The 20,030-nt window shown below is 44.4% G+C and overlaps 1 protein-coding gene across 1 annotated transcript in view; it reads left to right on the top strand.

Moving 5' to 3' along the window:
- The window catches only part of flt4 (fms related receptor tyrosine kinase 4), a 204,955-nt gene that overhangs the window by 49,246 nt on the left and 135,679 nt on the right, over positions 1 to 20,030 (top strand). The window contains 2 exon segments of the mRNA XM_084332309.1: positions 13,849 to 13,945; positions 18,937 to 19,211. Of these exon segments, the coding sequence (XP_084188435.1) occupies positions 13,849 to 13,945; positions 18,937 to 19,211 (372 nt within the window).

The following is a 20,030-nucleotide window of genomic DNA, read 5'->3' as shown; positions in this document are numbered from 1 at the left end:
TCCTAGTTACACATACACACAGTCCTCATATCCCTCCTAGTTACATACAGTCTTCATATCCCTCCTAGTTACACATACAAAGAGTCCTCATATCCCTCCTAGTTACACATACACACAGTCCTCATATCCCTCCTAGTTACATTTACACACAGTCTTCATATCCCCTCCTAGTTACACATACACACAGTCCTCATATCCCTCCTAGTTACATTTACACACAGTCTTCATATCCCCTCCTAGTTACACATACACACAGTCCTCATATCCCTCCTAGTTACACATACACACAGTCCTCATATCCCTCCTAGTTACATTTACACACAGTCTTCATATCCCCTCCTAGTTACACATACACACAGTCCTCATATCCCTCCTAGTTACATTTACACACAGTCTTCATATCCCCTCTTAGTTACACATACACACAGTCCTCATATCCCTCCTAGTTACACATACACACAGTCTTCATATCCCCTCCTAGTTACACATACACACAGTCCTCATATCCCTCCTAGTTACATTTACACACAGTCTTCATATCCCCTCTTAGTTACACATACACACAGTCCCCTACACAAATGCATTTAATCAGAGAGGTCGGAGAGCAGGGTCTTCCGCAGTGCAGCACCCCTGGAGCAGTTTTTGGCAGTGCCTTGCTCAAGTGCACTTAGGCAGCATACTTTCCTTTCGGTTACTGTCCGTCCTCTTTACCTCCAGGCCATCCTGCCCCCCTCCTTCATTGTGCTCTAATGCGACAAAATACAACATTTACAGCAATGCAAACCTCTTGTCCTAAGACGCCGCACAAAGAGCCATCGCTCACCGAGCTATACGTGTTTACATCATCAGAACAACCCCCAGGTCCCGACGTCTCCCAAGAACTACTCCGAAAGTGTTTCCTTGGGGTTTCTTTGGCACGAGCACTTTGCATTGCTCCACGTTCGAGAGAGATTTGTGTTTTTAATTACGTCTCGGCGAAAATGCAAACAAACGCAGATGGGGGTTGTATACATCATCTGAAGCCATTCGTTCAACTGACAGATTCCGCTTTCACCGCCCCTCCCAACCCAAACCCTATGACAGCGAGGAAACATTACAGTATATATCCATATGGAAGGTATTGACATCTGGCACCCACCGACTTCATCACTGTGACACACTGTCTGTAGAGGGCGGGGTGGGGGCGGCGGGGTGGGGTGGCGGCGGGGGCGTAGGCCAGCGCTGGTCCTCCTCTCTCTTGCAATCATCCCATCAATCTGAGGAGTCCGAATGGGAGAGAGCAGTCGGTGACTCCCTTGGCCCGGAGCCATGTGTGTATCCCAGCAGCCAGCACTGTACATCGGTCTCCGTGGCTACGCCTCCCAGCAATAACGGAGAGCCACAACAGATGGCACAGGGGAGAGTCCATGCGATCGGAGTGAATCGGATGTCATTAACCGCTTTAATCCAACGTGCTTTACAATTTGTTCCTCACATTTTACCCGTCCACTCACACACTCACACACCGACGGCTAGGGATGGGAATCGAGAATCCCATCCCTACCGACGGCAGAGGCGACCACGCAAGGTGCCAACCTGCTCATCGGGAGCAGTTAAGGGTTAAGTCAAGTGTCTTGCTCAGGGACACTTCGACGCGCTGCCCGGGAGGAGCGGGAATCGAACCGGGAACCTCCGGATTACCAGACGACTGCTCTACCTTTTTGTTTGCAGTACTATTTCTGTTTGTGTAAATTGGGCACCCTGTGTTGTATTTTATATCAGCATTGTATTTACATTACTTTTGTACTTTGTATTGTGCAGCACTTTGGTCAACCTCGGTTGTTTTCAAACGAGCTGTATAAATAAATCCAACCTTGATCTGAATAGACTACGACACTGATATCAATGAACTGCAATATTGATGTGGCTGGATGAATGCATACTCTGGTCCAGACTCCTCAGAGTGACAATAAATGTACAGATAGTGTACCAATGATTATCACGTCTGTCAGTTAGTGAAGACCGACTGACCATGTCATACTAATACTATGTACAGCACAGAGCTGGAATAGTACACACGAGCCACGACAAGAAGTGTCCAGTCCAGTTTAGTGAGGCTTTCTCTGCCCACCACTAGTATGTCACACAAACCGGTACATTCCTGCTTGCGTTGTATAAAACGTTAACAGCATGAGGAGGAGGTCCATTCCTCTTTGTGTTTTTTCTCGTTTATTTTCTTCAACAAAGTAGGAAAGCTGAGAGGGAGCATTCTCCTACATTTACATTTACATTTGGTCATTTAGCTGACGCTTTTATCCAAAGCGACTTACAAGTTCTGTACGACAAGTCATCAGGAAGGGCACAACTCTATCAGCAGAGTAACAATGTTCATCAAAGTGTTGAGTGCTACAGTGTAGGTTAGTTTAGCACTACCTGTACTCTTATTAGTTTCCCATAACATATTGATTAAGTGATATTATATTGCGGTCAGGTGGCGTAGCGGAGATTGTGCTCGTCACCAATGCAAGAGGCTGCGGTCTCGACTCCCGGAGAGTCAGCATTGCCTTGGCTCGGGCTGATCGCTATACTAACTCGTTTGGCTGAGTTAGGGGGAGGGGAGCCGTGGGTGGGTCCTGGGCGTTGTGGACAGCGACCCCTACAGTTCGGTCAGGGCGCCTGCTCAGCAAGGGTAGGATCTGGAGAGAGGTAGTGCGACCTTCCACACGTTACACTCTCCCGGTGAGAATGTGCACGGCCAGGCTGGCTGCCGGCTGGCTGCACATGCGTCGGAGGAAAGCATGTGATAGTCTCCGGTCTCTCGGACCAACATTAGGGGAAAGTGCGCAACAACCAGGAAGGGGGTTGGGAATTGGCATAACGACTAACAGTGGGATGGGAGAAAAATCGGAAAAAGAAGGAGGGGGAAAAAGATAATAAAAAAATAAAAAAAATAAAAAAAGTGATATTATATTATTGTTTCCCCCGATATTTAAAAGTTTCTTTTATAAATTAGAACCGAAAATGAGTTGGGGGGGGGGGGGGGGGGGGCGGGGGAAGTGAATTTAGTTTCATTTCACGGCGGTCTGTGCAGCCTTGTTTATTCGCCGTGTCCATGGAAATGACGAAAAACGCAGCCATATACTGTTTCCTTACACAGAAATGACATTGAAATGGAAAGTCTGTTTACTTTTCACTGCATAACTCGTAAATACTGCATTCGGTACAGATTCTGTCTCTCTCTGGCAGAGCTGTTTAGCAGGCTGTGACGTACAGGCGTAGAGAGTAGACCGGAGACAGGAGGCGGGAGACGGGAGACCAGTGATGGGAGAGGGGAGACTACGCTGAGCAGATGAAGGGGCAGGAACTCCGTGGAGATCTGATCCTAGGTCAATAGGAGTACATGGGTTCTTAATAGGGATGTCTGATATTATCGGCCTACCGATATTATCGGCCGATATCGGCATTAAAATGTGATATCGGAAAATACCGGTATCGGTTTTCAAAAATTTATTTTAATTTAAATTTTTTACATTTCTATAACCTTTATTTACTCAGGCAAGCAAGTAAGAACAAACTCTGATTTTATTTATTGTCAAAAGTATGCATAATGTTGTGTTAATTCCACAACAAGAGATATGTAATGTTAATTACCTGAAATTATTCCGTTTTTTGGGGGGGGGAAACCCTGCATATATCGGTATCGGCTTATATCGGTTGATATCGGTATCGGAAATTAAGAGTTGGACAATATCGGTATATCGGTATCGGTAAAAAAGCCAATATCGAGCATCCCTAGTTCTTAACCATTCCACCATTTCTGAGCTCAAGAATTGCTTACACCACCGGTGGCAGAATCCTCTTTCTGCATCAGATGCATGTTTGTTTTGACAGGTCCCCCCCTCTCCCACCCCCATCTCCTGTCATGTTGTCTCCCATGCAAATCAGCCTTTGACATTTACAGAACCGATGTCCATTTTGCATCCTGTCAGGGCCGTGAAAAGAAGTGTGCTATCTCTTCAATGCTTGTCAGACAGCCGTTTATCGCTGGGTCTCAGCTAGGGAGTTTACTGAAAGATGAGAGCTCCATCTTAGCCTCACTTATGCAGACATTTCCATTCACTCACACAAGGACATAATCACAATCGATACATGTTCTTAAAGGCCCCACGAAGTCAATGTTTATGTTCTTTTATCACATTATGTCTTGCACTGATTGTCACTTATACGCCAGTATCTGTCCCAACAATGACACAAAGTTATTTTGTAGGTATTCTTAATGGTATTTTAGAGTTTGTAATTTCCTGTAAAACAGTAAAAAAAATTATATTAAATACGTGATGAGTCATCCTGCACACAGGGGCATAATACAAATTTGGCTTCAAATGAAATGCTTTTTAGAATGACATTCACAGCACATTGTAACTCGGCAGCACTCGATGTTATCTTGCTGGCTAATGTTGCTAACATACTTCGCTAACATTAGCTCGCTAGCTAAGCTTATGGGTCGACTAAATTGCACATTCAGCGCTATTGGCTACTGTAAACGCCAACCCGTAAAGTCCCTCCCTAGCTTCCTGTTTTTACAGGAAAACGCATAAATATGTGGAATCAGATAGCATTCTGCTAGCCGTTTCACAGGGACTTTAATGTTGCCCTCGTCTCCTTTTTTACTTCAAACATTTGGCATCCAAGCCATAGTTATCTTCTCTGCATGTAGAGCTGCACGTATAGTCGAATGAATGTTTCACCCGAAACGTAACGCAAGGGTCACCCTTTCTTCACCTCTCTGTTTTCAGTTACTTGGAACTGTACTGTAACTGCGTGACGTCTGCCACGAGAGCCTACATTCTTTTGAAGTTCAGACCTGCTTTGAAATATACCCTCCATCTGTGGCCACAGGAAGAAAAGTGCAGGTCCAGTATCCATGGTGGGCAGAGCCCATATTGAGCTCATGAAAGCATGGAATATCAAAGGGACGGAGGGGACGGAGGGGGGGGGGGGGGGGGGTGGGAGGACCAGCGTGGGAAGGCCGGCATGGGACTAAGACCTGTGTGAGGGATGCTGGTACGTGGCAAGGAGATGAAGTATTTTGACCATCCCGTGCCCCCCCACCCCTCCCGCCCCCTCCATGCACCCTACTGGAAATCTGCTGTTCCCAAGAATACGGAAGGTGCAAATCTGGGTTGCAAAGGGTCCGAAGGTTTCCGGTACATTTCTGGAAAGTTTCGGGAAAGTTTCCATGGGCTGTTAAGTTCAGGAATTTTGGAAATGTATCTATAACTTGTTTTTGAGGAATACACATACACATAAATACTAGGCATGTTTTGGTTAAAGGTTCTAATGTAAAAATGGCCTTCACCTGCGTTTTGCATTGTTTCACTCAACACTGAGAAACTTAGAAATATGTACACAGCGCACAGTTGTATGTAGACATGTTCTGGGGACCTCAGAGACCTATATTAACTTTTTTATATAATTTTTTTTATAATATGGGTCATTTAAAATATCCCCATTAACTAGTCTACCAGTATCCAGAGACAGTCTATATGTAACGGATGGTATCGTGAAGCGCAGTCACGAAGGGCTGGGGTGAGTAGCGGTGCTATGGGTTAAACTCACTCTCATCCTCAAAAGACACGTTACAAAGCAGTGAATTCACCTCTTGGTATAGAGGTCTGTGTTGTTGCCCGCGGCGTGGGAGACCCGGGTTCGAAACTCCCTCTGGGCATCGAAGTTTAAGATGACGTTGTCACAACCGTTACATATATTATGAGACAGATCACTGTGGTAGTTTAACCAGAGACGGTCTATATATTGAGACAGATCACTGGTAGTTTAACCAGAGACAGTCGATATAATGAGACGGATCACTGTGGTAGTTTAACCAGAGACGGTCGATATAATGCGACAGATCACTGTGGTAGTTTAACCAGAGACGGTCTATATATTGAGACAGATCACTGGTAGTTTAACCAGAGACAGTCGATATAATGAGACGGATCACTGTGGTAGTTTAACCAGAGACGGTCGATATAATGCGACAGATCACTGTGGTAGTTTAACCAGAGACGGTCGATATAATGAGACAGATCACTGTGGTAGTTTAACCAGAGACTGTCTATATAATGAGACTGACAGATCACTGGTAGTTTAACCAGAGACAGTCGATATAATGAGACAGATCACTGTGGTAGTTTAACCAGAGACAGTCTATATAATGAGACAGATCACTGTGGTAGTTTACAGCCGGCGGGCCCTATTAAGAACGATTTGCCCACCCAAAAGGTCTGCAGGTTTCCATTTTCTCATAGACGCCAATGCATTCGTCCATTTTTTACTTCCTGTTTTTGCTCGTGACTTTTCACCTAGATCCCTGATTCGCTTATCCCCGCGTATCATTTGAAAGCCTCATTGGTTACAACCCTGTCCAATAATTTTCGAGATCGCCAAATGATTGACGGAGCTAGAGCATCGGGAGTCGGGAGTAGTATTGGAAAACATTCAAAGTCTGCTAAAGACTTTTGCGCACACCTTACATATCGTCATGTAACTCGAGAACCGCTGAACGGATTTTGACGCCTGAAACGGCAATCGACAGGCAACAAATAGGGCTTTAATTCGATATATATTGTATATGACCTATATTAACTTTTTTATATAATTTTTTTTATAATATGGGTCATTTAAAATATCCCCATTAACTAGTCTACCAGTATCCAGAGACAGTCTATATGTAACGGATGGTATCGTGAAGCGCAGTCACGAAGGGCTGGGGTGAGTAGCGGTGCTATGGGTTAAACTCACTCTCATCCTCAAAAGACACGTTACAAAGCAGTGAATTCACCTCTTGGTATAGAGGTCTGTGTTGTTGCCCGCGGCGTGGGAGACCCGGGTTCGAAACTCCCTCTGGGCATCGAAGTTTAAGATGACGTTGTCACAACCGTTACATATATTATGAGACAGATCACTGTGGTAGTTTAACCAGAGACGGTCTATATATTGAGACAGATCACTGGTAGTTTAACCAGAGACAGTCGATATAATGAGACGGATCACTGTGGTAGTTTAACCAGAGACGGTCGATATAATGCGACAGATCACTGTGGTAGTTTAACCAGAGACGGTCTATATATTGAGACAGATCACTGGTAGTTTAACCAGAGACAGTCGATATAATGAGACGGATCACTGTGGTAGTTTAACCAGAGACGGTCGATATAATGCGACAGATCACTGTGGTAGTTTAACCAGAGACGGTCGATATAATGAGACAGATCACTGTGGTAGTTTAACCAGAGACTGTCTATATAATGAGACTGACAGATCACTGGTAGTTTAACCAGAGACAGTCGATATAATGAGACAGATCACTGTGGTAGTTTAACCAGAGACAGTCTATATAATGAGACAGATCACTGTGGTAGTTTACAGCCGGCGGGCCCTATTAAGAACGATTTGCCCACCCAAAAGGTCTGCAGGTTTCCATTTTCTCATAGACGCCAATGCATTCGTCCATTTTTTACTTCCTGTTTTTGCTCGTGACTTTTCACCTAGATCCCTGATTCGCTTATCCCCGCGTATCATTTGAAAGCCTCATTGGTTACAACCCTGTCCAATAATTTTCGAGATCGCCAAATGATTGACGGAGCTAGAGCATCGGGAGTCGGGAGTAGTATTGGAAAACATTCAAAGTCTGCTAAAGACTTTTGCGCACACCTTACATATCGTCATGTAACTCGAGAACCGCTGAACGGATTTTGACGCCTGAAACGGCAATCGACAGGCAACAAATAGGGCTTTAATTCGATATATATTGTATAAAAAAATATACACACCCGAACCGCTAGAGGTCGCCAAAGTGGCGTGTCAGTGTAAAGGTGTTCTCGGTGCGCGCCTAACGGTTATAGAGGGAGAATAGATATGTGACTGTGGTGTGTGCGGTGGTGGTGGTGTACGGATGAGGATGGGGATGGTGGATGGGATTGAAGGTGGCAGTAGGTTCCCATCTCAGCCAAGACAATATGTAGGGGAAACCGTGTCTCTCCTCTTGGGAAGCGTTAAAGACCTTTTGAATGAGGAGGCCTATTGAGGAAGGAATACCCTGCTGAGAGCGAGGCTGGGAACAGTTCAGAGACGCTCACTGCCTCCCTCTTTAACCCCCCTGTTTGTCTGTAATGAGATATCCCATACTGCATGCATCCACAGAAGTGTATTTTTTGGGGTGTCATTGAGTTTTGATTGATCATAACACCAGCCGTTGACACCAGAGGACAAGGAGACTTCACTTTATGGGATTTCTGTGGTATTCGTAATAAAAAATAAATGTTGCTGAAATATGTGTATCCGATATCCCATACCACATCCATCCGAGTGTGTCTTTTGGGTTTTGCTTAGTCGTGATTGATCATAACACCAGCGTTGACACCAGAGCAAAAGAAGATACTTCACTTTATGGGATTTTTGTGGTATTTGTAACCCTTCATTCACTTTCTCGTGATCCTGACCAGAGATGAATGTGGTTAGTGGAACTGTGAATCAAGCTGTTATTGGGGTCATAGGTCACTGACATCAAAGAGGACTGTGAAAAGCAGGCAAGATGGACAACACTGACGGCAACACGCAGATAGACGTTCCTATAGGAGGGAACCACATGAATCAGCGCGGCAGACACAGCCTTCCCTCCGCTCTCTGTTATTCATAGTGTTGCCAACCAATAGACGTCTCGAGAGCTGTTTTGAACAGAAATCATGCACCTATGGTGGAAATAAACAGGGTTTTCCATGCCAATTTACCAGCAACTGTGTCCTTTAACGAGGGGTGAGAGGGACAATTACATTTTATGGAAGGATTATTATGTTGTGTTAACTAGCCTATTTTCCCCTATGCAGGACTGCTGCCAAAAGAGCTATAGCCTACTTGGCAAATTGTGGTCACTTGCTATATCCTTATACCAACGTATGCATAGATGAATCCACTCAGAGTCACCTTCTCTACTCATTTACATTTACATTTACATGTAGTCATTTAGCTGACACTTTTAACCAAAGCGACTTACAAATTCTGTACAACAAGTCAGCAGGAAGGGTACAACTCTGGCAGCTCCTCACATTCACCCATTCACCCACACATTTACACACAGACAGCGAAGGCAACTATACAAGGTGCCAACCTGCTCATCGGGAGCAATTAGGGGTTAAGTGTCTTGCTCAAGGACACTTCGACACGCTGCCTGGGAGGAGCAGGAATCGAAATGGGAATCTTCTGATCACCGGACGACTGCTCTACCTCCTGAGCCACTGTTTGATTGATTGATTGAAAACTTTATTAACAGATTGCAGAATGGGTACAATACAGTAGGGCTCAATACAAATAACTGCTAAGAGGATGCAGACCAGAAAAAGACTTTCATCTTGTTTACATCAGGGTCCTCCATTTTCAATTAATCAAGATGTCATATGTCATATATATTAGCATAGTACGTAATAATATAGGCAAGGTAGATTCCTTAGTAGCAGAGTGCATAATATAAAAAGACAGTACATGGTTTATAGGGGTGTAATGGTACACAAAAACCACGGTACGGTACGTACCTCAGTTTTGAAGTCAAGGTTTGGTACGGGTTTTCGGTACAGTGGGGGAAAGTTTGGCTTTCCATGTTCCACTCAGTGGTGATGTAGTGTGCAGTAACTAATTGTACTTGTAGGGCTGTCAACGAATATTCTATATTGAAATTAATAATCGACTTGTAAAAAAAAAAAAAAAAATTAGATTGTGAAAAAAAAGCCCCCGGTGGGTGGTCGTTAGTGGTTAACATACCATTGTATTCGTTCTGTACACTACACAGCCGTTCGGTACGGTACGGTACACACTGAAACGGTTCGGTTCGGTACGGATACGTGTACCTTTACACCCCTACATGGTTAGTATTATTATTATTATTATTATTATTATTATTATTATTATTATTATTATTATTATTATTATTATTATTATTATTATTATTATTATTATTATTATTATTATTATTATTATTATTATTATTATTATTATTATTATTATTATTATTATTTATTTGTTTTGGGTAGTGCTGTCAGGCGATTAAAAAAATGTATCTAATTAATTACAGGATTTGTAATTAATTAATCTAATTAATCGCATTTTAATCGCATAACCATTTTAGGCCTGATATTCTATATTCTATAATCATATTTCAAATGGCATGTGTCCGGATGGCAGAATTCAGTACTGTATAGATCTACAAAACCTTCTGTTTAATCATCTTCCATTTATTCATTTGCTTAGATTTGTCAGGTCTGGTCAATTTTAGCATGGTGTTATTCACAGTCAAAGATAAAAAAAAATGTATTCATTACAATTTACTCAAGCCTAGTAACAGACACAGTATTGCTGACACTGGGAATACATTCCCTGAGATCCATAGATGTCCCTAGAATCAGATACCAAGAACATGCAAATGGACCATATTAAAAAAAAGTCTGTAAATGTGTATTCTACGTTCTAATGGAATGAATGAGATAAAAAAAAAAAATGTATTAAAGGGGAACTATTTTACTATTTATTTCACTATTTGGGCACTTTTACACAATTCCTGTGAGTCTATGGAACACCTCTGTAATATAAATATTTTTTTTATTCATTGTTTTGTATTTCTAATCAAGTCCTCAAAAACAGCATTTTTCTACCTCAAGATCTCGAGCCGTTTTGAGCCTGGGCTCCTAAACCACTGTGCGCGTTCTGGTTCACCTGAACATTAACATGCAGCGGTGTCTTTATGACATCACATATAGGGCACATTTTCAGATGACTCAGTTCAGTGAGGGTGAATATTGTGAGAGGAGAATTGGAAGAATGCGCCAATATGAGAATTTTGAGACATAGATCATATTAATATAAGTTCACATAGCTAGGAAACAATGCTAAACACTCAAAAAGGCCATTTATAAGATAGTTCCCCTTTAAATTATTTATTCATTTTGAGTTAATTTTCATAACGCGATAATTTGCTGTGTAATTAATTAATCTAATTAACGCGATAAACTGACAGCCCTAGTTTTGGGCTCAGAACACGCTATTTGTACAATACATCCAGCCAATCTTCTTGCCCAGTAGGTGGCGCCAGGGTTAGAAATAAAAAAAAAATCACAGGGCTTTTTTTGCCCCCCTTAATTGATTTTCGGGGGATTTTTTTGTATTTCGGGGGCACCGAATTTTTATGATGAAAATTAACATAAAGATTATAAAACATTGTAGACAATTTTTTTTTCAGTCTTCGTCCCTATGTTTGATAACGTAATGTTAATGTCTCCATATATAGGGCTCTACGCTGACCTTTTCCCCAAGGAGCACATGTGTTAAAAAAAAAAAAGAAGGAAAAAAGGCAGACCAGTGGGAGGCATGGTCTAACAACGTTCGAGACAGGGGAGGGTAGAATTGGATAATACAAAATTGGGATTGGAGAAAAATTTTAAATGAGGAGAAAAAGTAGATAAAAAAAAAAAAATCTAAATAAAAATTTAGGAGCGCACAAAGAAATTTAGGAGCACAGTGAAAATTGTTCAAGTAACGGAGTTTATTAACAAACTATTTATTACATGCATATTATACTGTGCGTGTGCATACTAGGGATGAGCGTGAATAATCGTTACTCGTAGCTATGAGAAAAATAGAAGGAAAAAAAATTGAAATTATAAAAAAAAAAAATGAAAGAAAATTATAATTTTCTTAATTTTTTTACATATTTGTTCACATGTATGTGTAAGATTATAACTGTTTGTTGGTTTCCTTAAAAATATATACGTGAATGAACAAAAATAAGTAAAACAATAAAAATAAATAAATAAAATAAAAATAAAATATTATTTGTATAATTTTTTTTAAGTGTTTTTCCCCCTTTTCGAGTAATACACGATCACTCGAGTATAGCATGCGATCAATCGATCTGGATTTTTCTTTAAAATGCCCATCCCTAGTGCATACTAAGGGATAAACATCTGTGCAAAGTGTCGGGGGCTTTTCTTGCCCCCCTTAACTGATTTTCGAGGGCATTTGGTCAATTTTCAAGGGAATTTTGCCCCAAGCCCCCCTTAATTTCGAACCCTGGGTGGCGCTGACACTTCTACTCACTCACTTACACATTACATTTGTAGGACACAATGTGCAGGTCATGTAGGTGCTTCCTCTTCTCCCAAAACCATCACCTCAAAAGGCTGTATCTACATTATCCTGCTTTCTCTTGCAACATGCTGTATCCGAGTGGATTTGAACCTGGGACCATAGGATCCACAGGCGGCCGCACTAACCAGCTGAGCTAAAGGGTCAGGAGTAGCCATGATGCATTGAGCTCCCCAGGCAGGAGAGTACCCATGATGCATTGAGCTGCCCAGGCAGAGGAGTAGCCATGATGCATTGAGCTCCCCAGGCAGGAGAGTACCCATGATGCATTGAGCTGCCCAGGCAGAGGAGTAGCCATGATGCATTGAGCTCCCCAGGCGGGAGAGTACCCATGATGCATTGAGCTGCCCAGGCAGAGGAGTAGCCATGATGCATTGAGCTCCCCAGGCAGGAGAGTACCCATGATGCATTGAGCTCCCCAGGCAGAGGAGTAGCCATGATGCATTCAGCTCCCCAGGCAGGAGAGTACCCATGATGCATTGAGCTCCCCAGGCAGGAGAGTACCCATGATGCATTGAGCTCCCCAGGCAGGAGAGTACCCATGATGCATTGAGCTCCCCAGGCAGGAGAGTACCCATGATGCATTGAGGTCCTCAGGCTGTGCAGAACACAGGGTTTTGATTGACATCGAGGTCATGCATTTATTGTTGTGAGATCATCCTTAATTACTTTTGCTGCTGGCGCTGTAGAATCAAGTATCGTTTTCATCTTTGATGTCTTGTACCATGTTTGTTTGTTTGTTTGTTGTTTGTGTGTGTGTGTGTGTGTGTGTGTGTGTGTGTGTGTGTGTGTGTGTGTGTGTGTGTGTGTTAATACGTGTGTATGAGTGTGTGTGTAGGGTAACAGGTGCCACACATTTATTCTGATTGTGGAAGAAATGGGATATTCTCTTCTATCATGCAGCAAAAGCCATGGTTATGGTGCTGTAAATGTCATAAGGTGTTGGAGAAGCTGTGGATTTGCTGCACCATGTAACCCTTGGTACAACTCTCTGTCCTTCGTTACCCCTGCTGGGAAATTGCTAAAGTATTATACCGCTGTGAACGTGTGAGAGTCATTATCAAAACACACGGGTCTAAAAAGAAAATGGTCTTCATTTGCTTTTACAAATGTAAGAAAGAAAAACTCAACACCGTCTAGGCCGAACACCCGCTAGGTGTGGAGCTCCATCGCATGCTATTACTGTGTGCTTCTCTAATGGCATCCAGGTGGAGGCATAAGTCACTGTGACACTTTTATAAGTGATACACGCTCGGCGTGGAAACTCGACTGGGAGCTAATAGCACTCCGAGGGCACCGCAGGAGGCGGGTAATGACATTCTAGACCCGGCCGCGCTAAGCCAAACACAAAGTCAGCGGAGCCGGCGCAAGGTAGCGAGCAGGAACAGCCGCGTCTCGAGTGGGCCTATGATTTGTCTGTCCGGAGTGTTCCTCAGGCGCGGAGGAGCCAACACGCTTTTCCTGCGGATTGCCTTACAGCTTGTAAAAATGTAATGAGTAACATGCGGCGGTGTGTGTGAGTCTGAGCCTGCCGCCGCCACCGCCGTCTAGGATTTCGGCGTCCGGGAAGGTTCAGGGTTTTGACAGCCTATCGGCGTGGCTGTCAAAACCACTGGGCGCGGAGTGACCTTTATAAGCTTCCGAGACGTGAACCTAATGCTCTGCTCGCTCCCTCAGGTCTGGTGATTGGTTTTTCTATGACTCCGCCCGCCCTCGACAGCCACAAAGACGACATCGCCATTTCAGTCCGTGAAACACTGACCGTTACATGCAGGTAAGTGCAGCAGAGTGAACTTTATAGACTTTATAATTGTAAGGGCTGGATATCGCCACTGATTTCCCAAATCGATTCGATTCACAAGGTCCCAAAATCGATTCGATTTCCGATTAAATTAGATTCCAGGGCTTCAGATTCGTGGGCTGGTAGAACCAATGGAAAATTAATAATATAGAATAGACTTTTAATTGTCATTGCACACAAGTATACAATGAAATTTCAGGGGAGCTCTCAGCTCCCACAGACCGTAGTACAACATACATGTAACACATAACACTGTACATATAACAGAATATTTTAAGTGCCTATCGCGAGGCCAAACTTAATTGCCGACCCCTGGTCTACACCTTCCCCAGACCGACAGTGGGGCAATGTGTGCAACGAGCCAACGACCAGGAAGGGAATTGGCATAACAACTCAATTGGGGGATAACAAAATATATATATATTAAATAATTATTATAAAAGAAAAAATTGCGATCTTGGGATTTTATTAATTGATAATCGCTAATTCAATTGAAGATCTATTCAGAATCGGGAAATCAATTAATTGTATATCTTTGATGAGATCAAATGAAATTGGAGGACTGCTAATGCAATGATATTGTGAACCCCAACACACACGGCCTTCGAACACAATACTGTGTCTACAAAAGTGCGTGTCCTCATTTGACGGTCGGAGCAACCAAAGTTTAGCCGGCACTGTGTTTTGAACCAAAAGAGAGGTGAGATACGAGCCTGTTCCGATCCATCCCTGGACCCTTATCCTCATGAGATCTCACGAGGAGTCGTTGCCAAACCTCCACTCTATTCGGGTGTTTCTTTCCCCGCCACAGTAGCAAGAAATAATGTCTTTGGAAAGCTGGTGATGTTTTTGGCCGTTTCCCAGCGTGATTCGTTGAATAGTTCTGGGGCCTTCTGTGACCGGCGCTCCAGAGTATCCCTCGTTAGAGAGGAAATCAGTTTCATTCGAGTCCATTTAGTTTTCACAATGTGCCGTCTGATAGATGGCTGCTGCGCATGACGGCAGTGAAATAGCACAGAGAAACACATTTATTGCCCCCCTATATGGGGTTTGGAGTCTAGTCGTTTTCAGTAATTGCATTTTTTGTGTGGCGTCTCCGTAGAGACATGTGGTCAAAGCATAGCGATCGTCTTTCAGTGGTCCATAATGATTCATTCAGGGTCCATAATGATACATTCAGGGGTCCATAATGATTCATTCAGGGGCCCATAATGATTCATTCAGGGGTCCATAATGATTCATTCAGGGGTCCATAATGATTCATTCAGGGGTCCATAATGATTCATTCAGGGGCCCATAATGATTCATTCAGGGGTCCATAATGATTCATTCAGGGGTCCATAATGATTCATTCAGGGGTCCATAATGATTCATTCAGGGGCCCATAATGATTCATTCAGGGGTCCATAATGATTCATTCAGGGGTCCATAATGATTCATTCAGGGGTCCATAATGATTCATTCAGGGGTCCATAAATGATTCATTCAGGGGTCCATAATGATTCATTCAGGGGTCCATAGTCCATAATGATTCATTCAGGGGTCCATAAATGATTCATTCAGGGGTCCATAATGATTCTAGTCTCGTTCATGACACCCCTGGTATAATGTACCTGCCCATAACTGAATTTATCTGACAAAGAACACCAGTTGTCTGGAAACAGGAAAATATGGATTATCCTGTGTGTAGCTAACACACACACACACACACACACACACACACACACACACACACACACACACACACACACACACACACACACACACACACACACACACACACACACACACACACACACACACACACACACACACACACACACACACACACACACACACACACACACACACACACACACACACACACGCACTCACACTTAAAAAAAAATTATTTAACCTTTATTTAGCCAGATAAAACATCAAGAACACACACTGGCAGAGAGGCGGTATATAAACATTGGTATCTGTTTATTTTTAAGGCCCTTGCCAGGGAAATGACCACCTTATATCACAATGTTGCTGGGTTGGAACTATGGACCCTATCTGACACGCTCAGATGACTTATGCTTCAGGTCCCCCAGAGTGCAGACTGAACTTGGGAAGTCAGCCTTTTGTTTTCATACCCCGCTGCATCTGATCTGATCTTATGCAAGAAAAGGCAAAATATGCCTGTAATCTCGACAGCATTGTAAATGTCTTTCTCAAGAATAAACAAAGGTTTGAAACACAGGTACACGTGCACACACACACACACACACACACACACACACACACACACACACACACACACACACACACACACACACACACACACATGCACAGTTTTCACACACACGCACACTATTTGTACAGCCCTGAATACAACACTGAATAGTTTACAATGTGGCCCCATTGCATCACATAGCCCTACATCTTCCTTTCTAAAACACTTGAACGTGCTGTATCCAACCAACTCACTGATTATCTCTTACAGAATGACCTCCTAGACCCTAATCAGTCAGGATTCAGGACTGGTCACTCCACAGAAACGGCCCTCATTGCGGTCACAGAGGCAAAAGCGAAAGGCCTCTCCTCTGTCCTGATTCTCCTAGACCTATAATAATAATAATAATAATAATAATAATAATAATAATAATAATAATAATAATAATAATAATAATAATAATAATAATAATAATAATAATAATACATTTTATTTATGAAGCGCTTTTCAGTAACCCAAATCATTCTTGTGAAATCATCACAAGAATGAGCAAAACAAATTAACAGAGAAACAAAGAACCACAGGGAATAAGCAACAGTATGAAGACGCAGGACATACAACCGCGGGTAACAAGTAACCGATACAGAGTCCAGTAGGGGAACAGTCAGGGAAGTAAGGAAACCGAGGGGAAGGGGGGGGTGGGGGGTGGAGAGGGAGAGAAAGTAGGGAAGGTGAAAAGGAGGTGGTGCAGGCAGATGGTTTAATGGTGGTGCAGAGGTTGGAGGAGGGTGGTTATGGGTAGGGAAGGTTGTATGCTTTGGAGAACAGGTAGGTTTTGAGTCTGGATTTAAAGGTGGAGAGTGAGGGAGAGTCTCGGACAGTCTGAGGGAGATTGTTCCAAAGTCGGGGTGCAGCTCGTGAAAAAGCCCGGTCACCAAAACCTTTAAGTTTGGATGACGGGACAGTGAGGGAAACAGTGGAAGAGGACCGGAGGGAACGGGTGGCGCAGTAGGGGAGAAGGAGGTCAGTCAGGTAGGGGGGGCTATGGAGGGCTTTGAAGGTGAGGAGTAGTGTTTTGAAGTTGATGCGTTCCTTGATCGGGAGCCAGTGGAGGGAGTGGAGGACAGGAGTGATGTGTTCACGGGACCGGGTGTTAGTGAGGAGGCGGGCGGCTGAGTTCTGGACCATCTGCAGTTTATGGAGGGAGCGGGAGGTGATGCCAGTGAAGAGGGAGTTACAATAGTCCAGGCGGGAGGAGATGAAGGCGTGTATGAGGGATTCAGCAGCAGGGGGGCAAAGGCAGTGACGGATTTTTGCAATGTTGCGGAGGTGAAAGTACAATGTTTTTACAATGGAGCGGACATGGGGGTCAAATGAGAGGGTGGGGTCGAGGATGACACCGAGGTTGCGGACTAGGGGGGAAGGGGTGATGGTGGAGTCATTGATGGTAAGTATGATGGGTACGGATCTGGTGAGGGTGGTTTTGGTGCCGATGATGAAAAGTTCCGTCTTGTCACTATTTGCAGCCTTCGACACAGTCAAACATCAGATCCTCCTCGCGTCCCTCGCAGGAATGGGAGTGGCTGGCTCTGTGCTGACATGGCTGACATCATACCTCAATGACCGCTCCTACCAAGTGTCATGGAGAGGGACCCTGTCTGCCACCCGACCCCTGCGGACGGGTGTCCCCCAGGGCTCGGTCCTTGGACCCCTTCTCTTCTCCCTCTACACTAAATCTCTGAGCGGATCTCGGCCTGTCTGTCTGACATCTCCGCCTGGATGGCGACCAACCACCTCAAACTGAACCTACGCAAAACAGAATTGCTTCACCTGCCGGCCAAATCCTCCCCCCTGACCGACCTTTCCATCACAGTCGAGAATGCAGCTGTGACCACATCCGCGACCACCTAGAACCTTGGTGTTGTCCTTGACGACCAGTTGAACTTTTCCGCTCACATCGCAGCGACAACCAGAACCGCCCCTTCCTGACAAAAGAAGCCACCCCACTCCTCGTCCAATCAACAGTCATCTCCCACCTCGACTACTGCAACGCACTGCTTGCTGGCCTTCCGACCACTGCCACCAAGCCTCTTCAACTCATTCAGAACGCAGCGGCCCGCCTGATCTCAAACCAACCGAAGTCAGCCCATGTCACCCCACTTCTCAGGGACCTGCACTGGCTCCCCATTGCGAAGGGAACGGCTCCCGCCTACCTCCGGTCAATGGTCTCTAACTATACACCCTCAAGACCCCTATGCTCTGCATCTTATGGCCGCCTCAGACCTACCCCTATCCGAGCTCCGGGAGGGTCATCAAAGAGAAGTCGCCTATTCTCGGTCCTTGCCCCACAATGGTAGAACGAACTTCCCACCACAGTTAGGACAGCTGAAACCCGTCCAATCTTTGGCCGGCGACTAAAGACGCACTTCTTCAATCATTATCTGAAATGAAAAAAAAAATAAAAAAAAATAACTCTAACCCAAACTAACCTTACTGTCATGCAATTGTCCTAATATACTAACCTACACTGTAGCACTGAACACTTTGATGAAAACATTGTTACTCAGCTGATAGAGTTGTACCCTTCCTGCTGTCTTGTTGTACAAAACTTGTAAGTCGCTTTGGATAAAAGCGTCAGCTAAATGACTAAATGTAAATCTAATTTCACTTGATCTCATTAAAGAGACATGATAATTAGCCCTCAACCCCCCCCCCCCCCCCCTGTCTCGCCATGACGACCCAAACCGCTGTGTCTCTCCAGGGGACAGAGGACACTGGCCTGGGCCTGGCCCGATCACACTCTGCTGGGGCAGGAGCTAACAGACCGCCAGGCTCAGTTGCGGCCCACGGGCGCCCCCGGGCAGCGGGCCGCCGTGGTGAGGGAGTGTCAGGGGCTGCCTGGGAGACCGTACTGCAAGACCCTGGTGCTGAGCGAGACGCGGGGAGATGACACCGGCTACTACCGCTGCTACTACCAGGACGTCAAGGCTGTCATCGACGGCACCACCGCCGTCAGCGTCTACGTGTTCGTCAGGGGTGAGTCACACAGGGAGGCCGACACACGCGCACACGCACACATGCACACACGCACACACACACACAAACATTGCAATGCACACACACAGGCACATACACACATACGCATGCACACATGCACACACACACAGGCACAGACATGCGCATGCACACACACAAACACACATGCACACTAGGGATGGGTACCGAATTCTGTACTTTTGAGGCACCGAACCGAAACATGTCGGTACTACCGAGTATCGAATCAAGTGAGAAACAGTTTTTTTTTTTTTTTACTTTTTTCTTTTCATGTCAACGTTCACACGCACAATATATATGCTTACCTAGGATTTGACTTGATTCAACAACAAAGCAGTCGGAGCAATGACAAGCCGAAAACTGTCGAAATTGTTGTTATTTGAAGTTTGGATTTTTTTTTACGACTGAGGTAGGTAAATTAAATTTCTTGAGACTAAAGTACCGAAAAAAGGTACCGTTGGGTACCGGTATCGATTCACAGGTACTGGTACCGGTACCGGTATCGGTTCAAATGTGAAAGGTATCCATCCCTAATGCACACACATACACACGCACACACATACACAGGCACACATACGCATGCACACACAGGCACACACACACAAATGCACATGCACACACGCACACACATACGCATGTGCACACAGGCACACGCATTCTGCCCCCTCCTCCCCTCCCCTTTACTACAGGTGTCTCTGAAACAAAAACGTGAATGACGGCAGTCAATTACACAGCACTCATTACAATAGTAATAATGTTAGCACCAACCTTATGAGAGCGGGCAGCCCCCGATGAGCAATG

This window comes from Notolepis coatsorum (assembly GCF_963971535.1).
Source record: "Notolepis coatsorum genome assembly, chromosome: 16".
Lineage (NCBI taxonomy): Eukaryota > Metazoa > Chordata > Actinopteri > Aulopiformes > Paralepididae > Notolepis > Notolepis coatsorum.
This window is presented reverse-complemented; position numbering and strand designations above follow the sequence as displayed.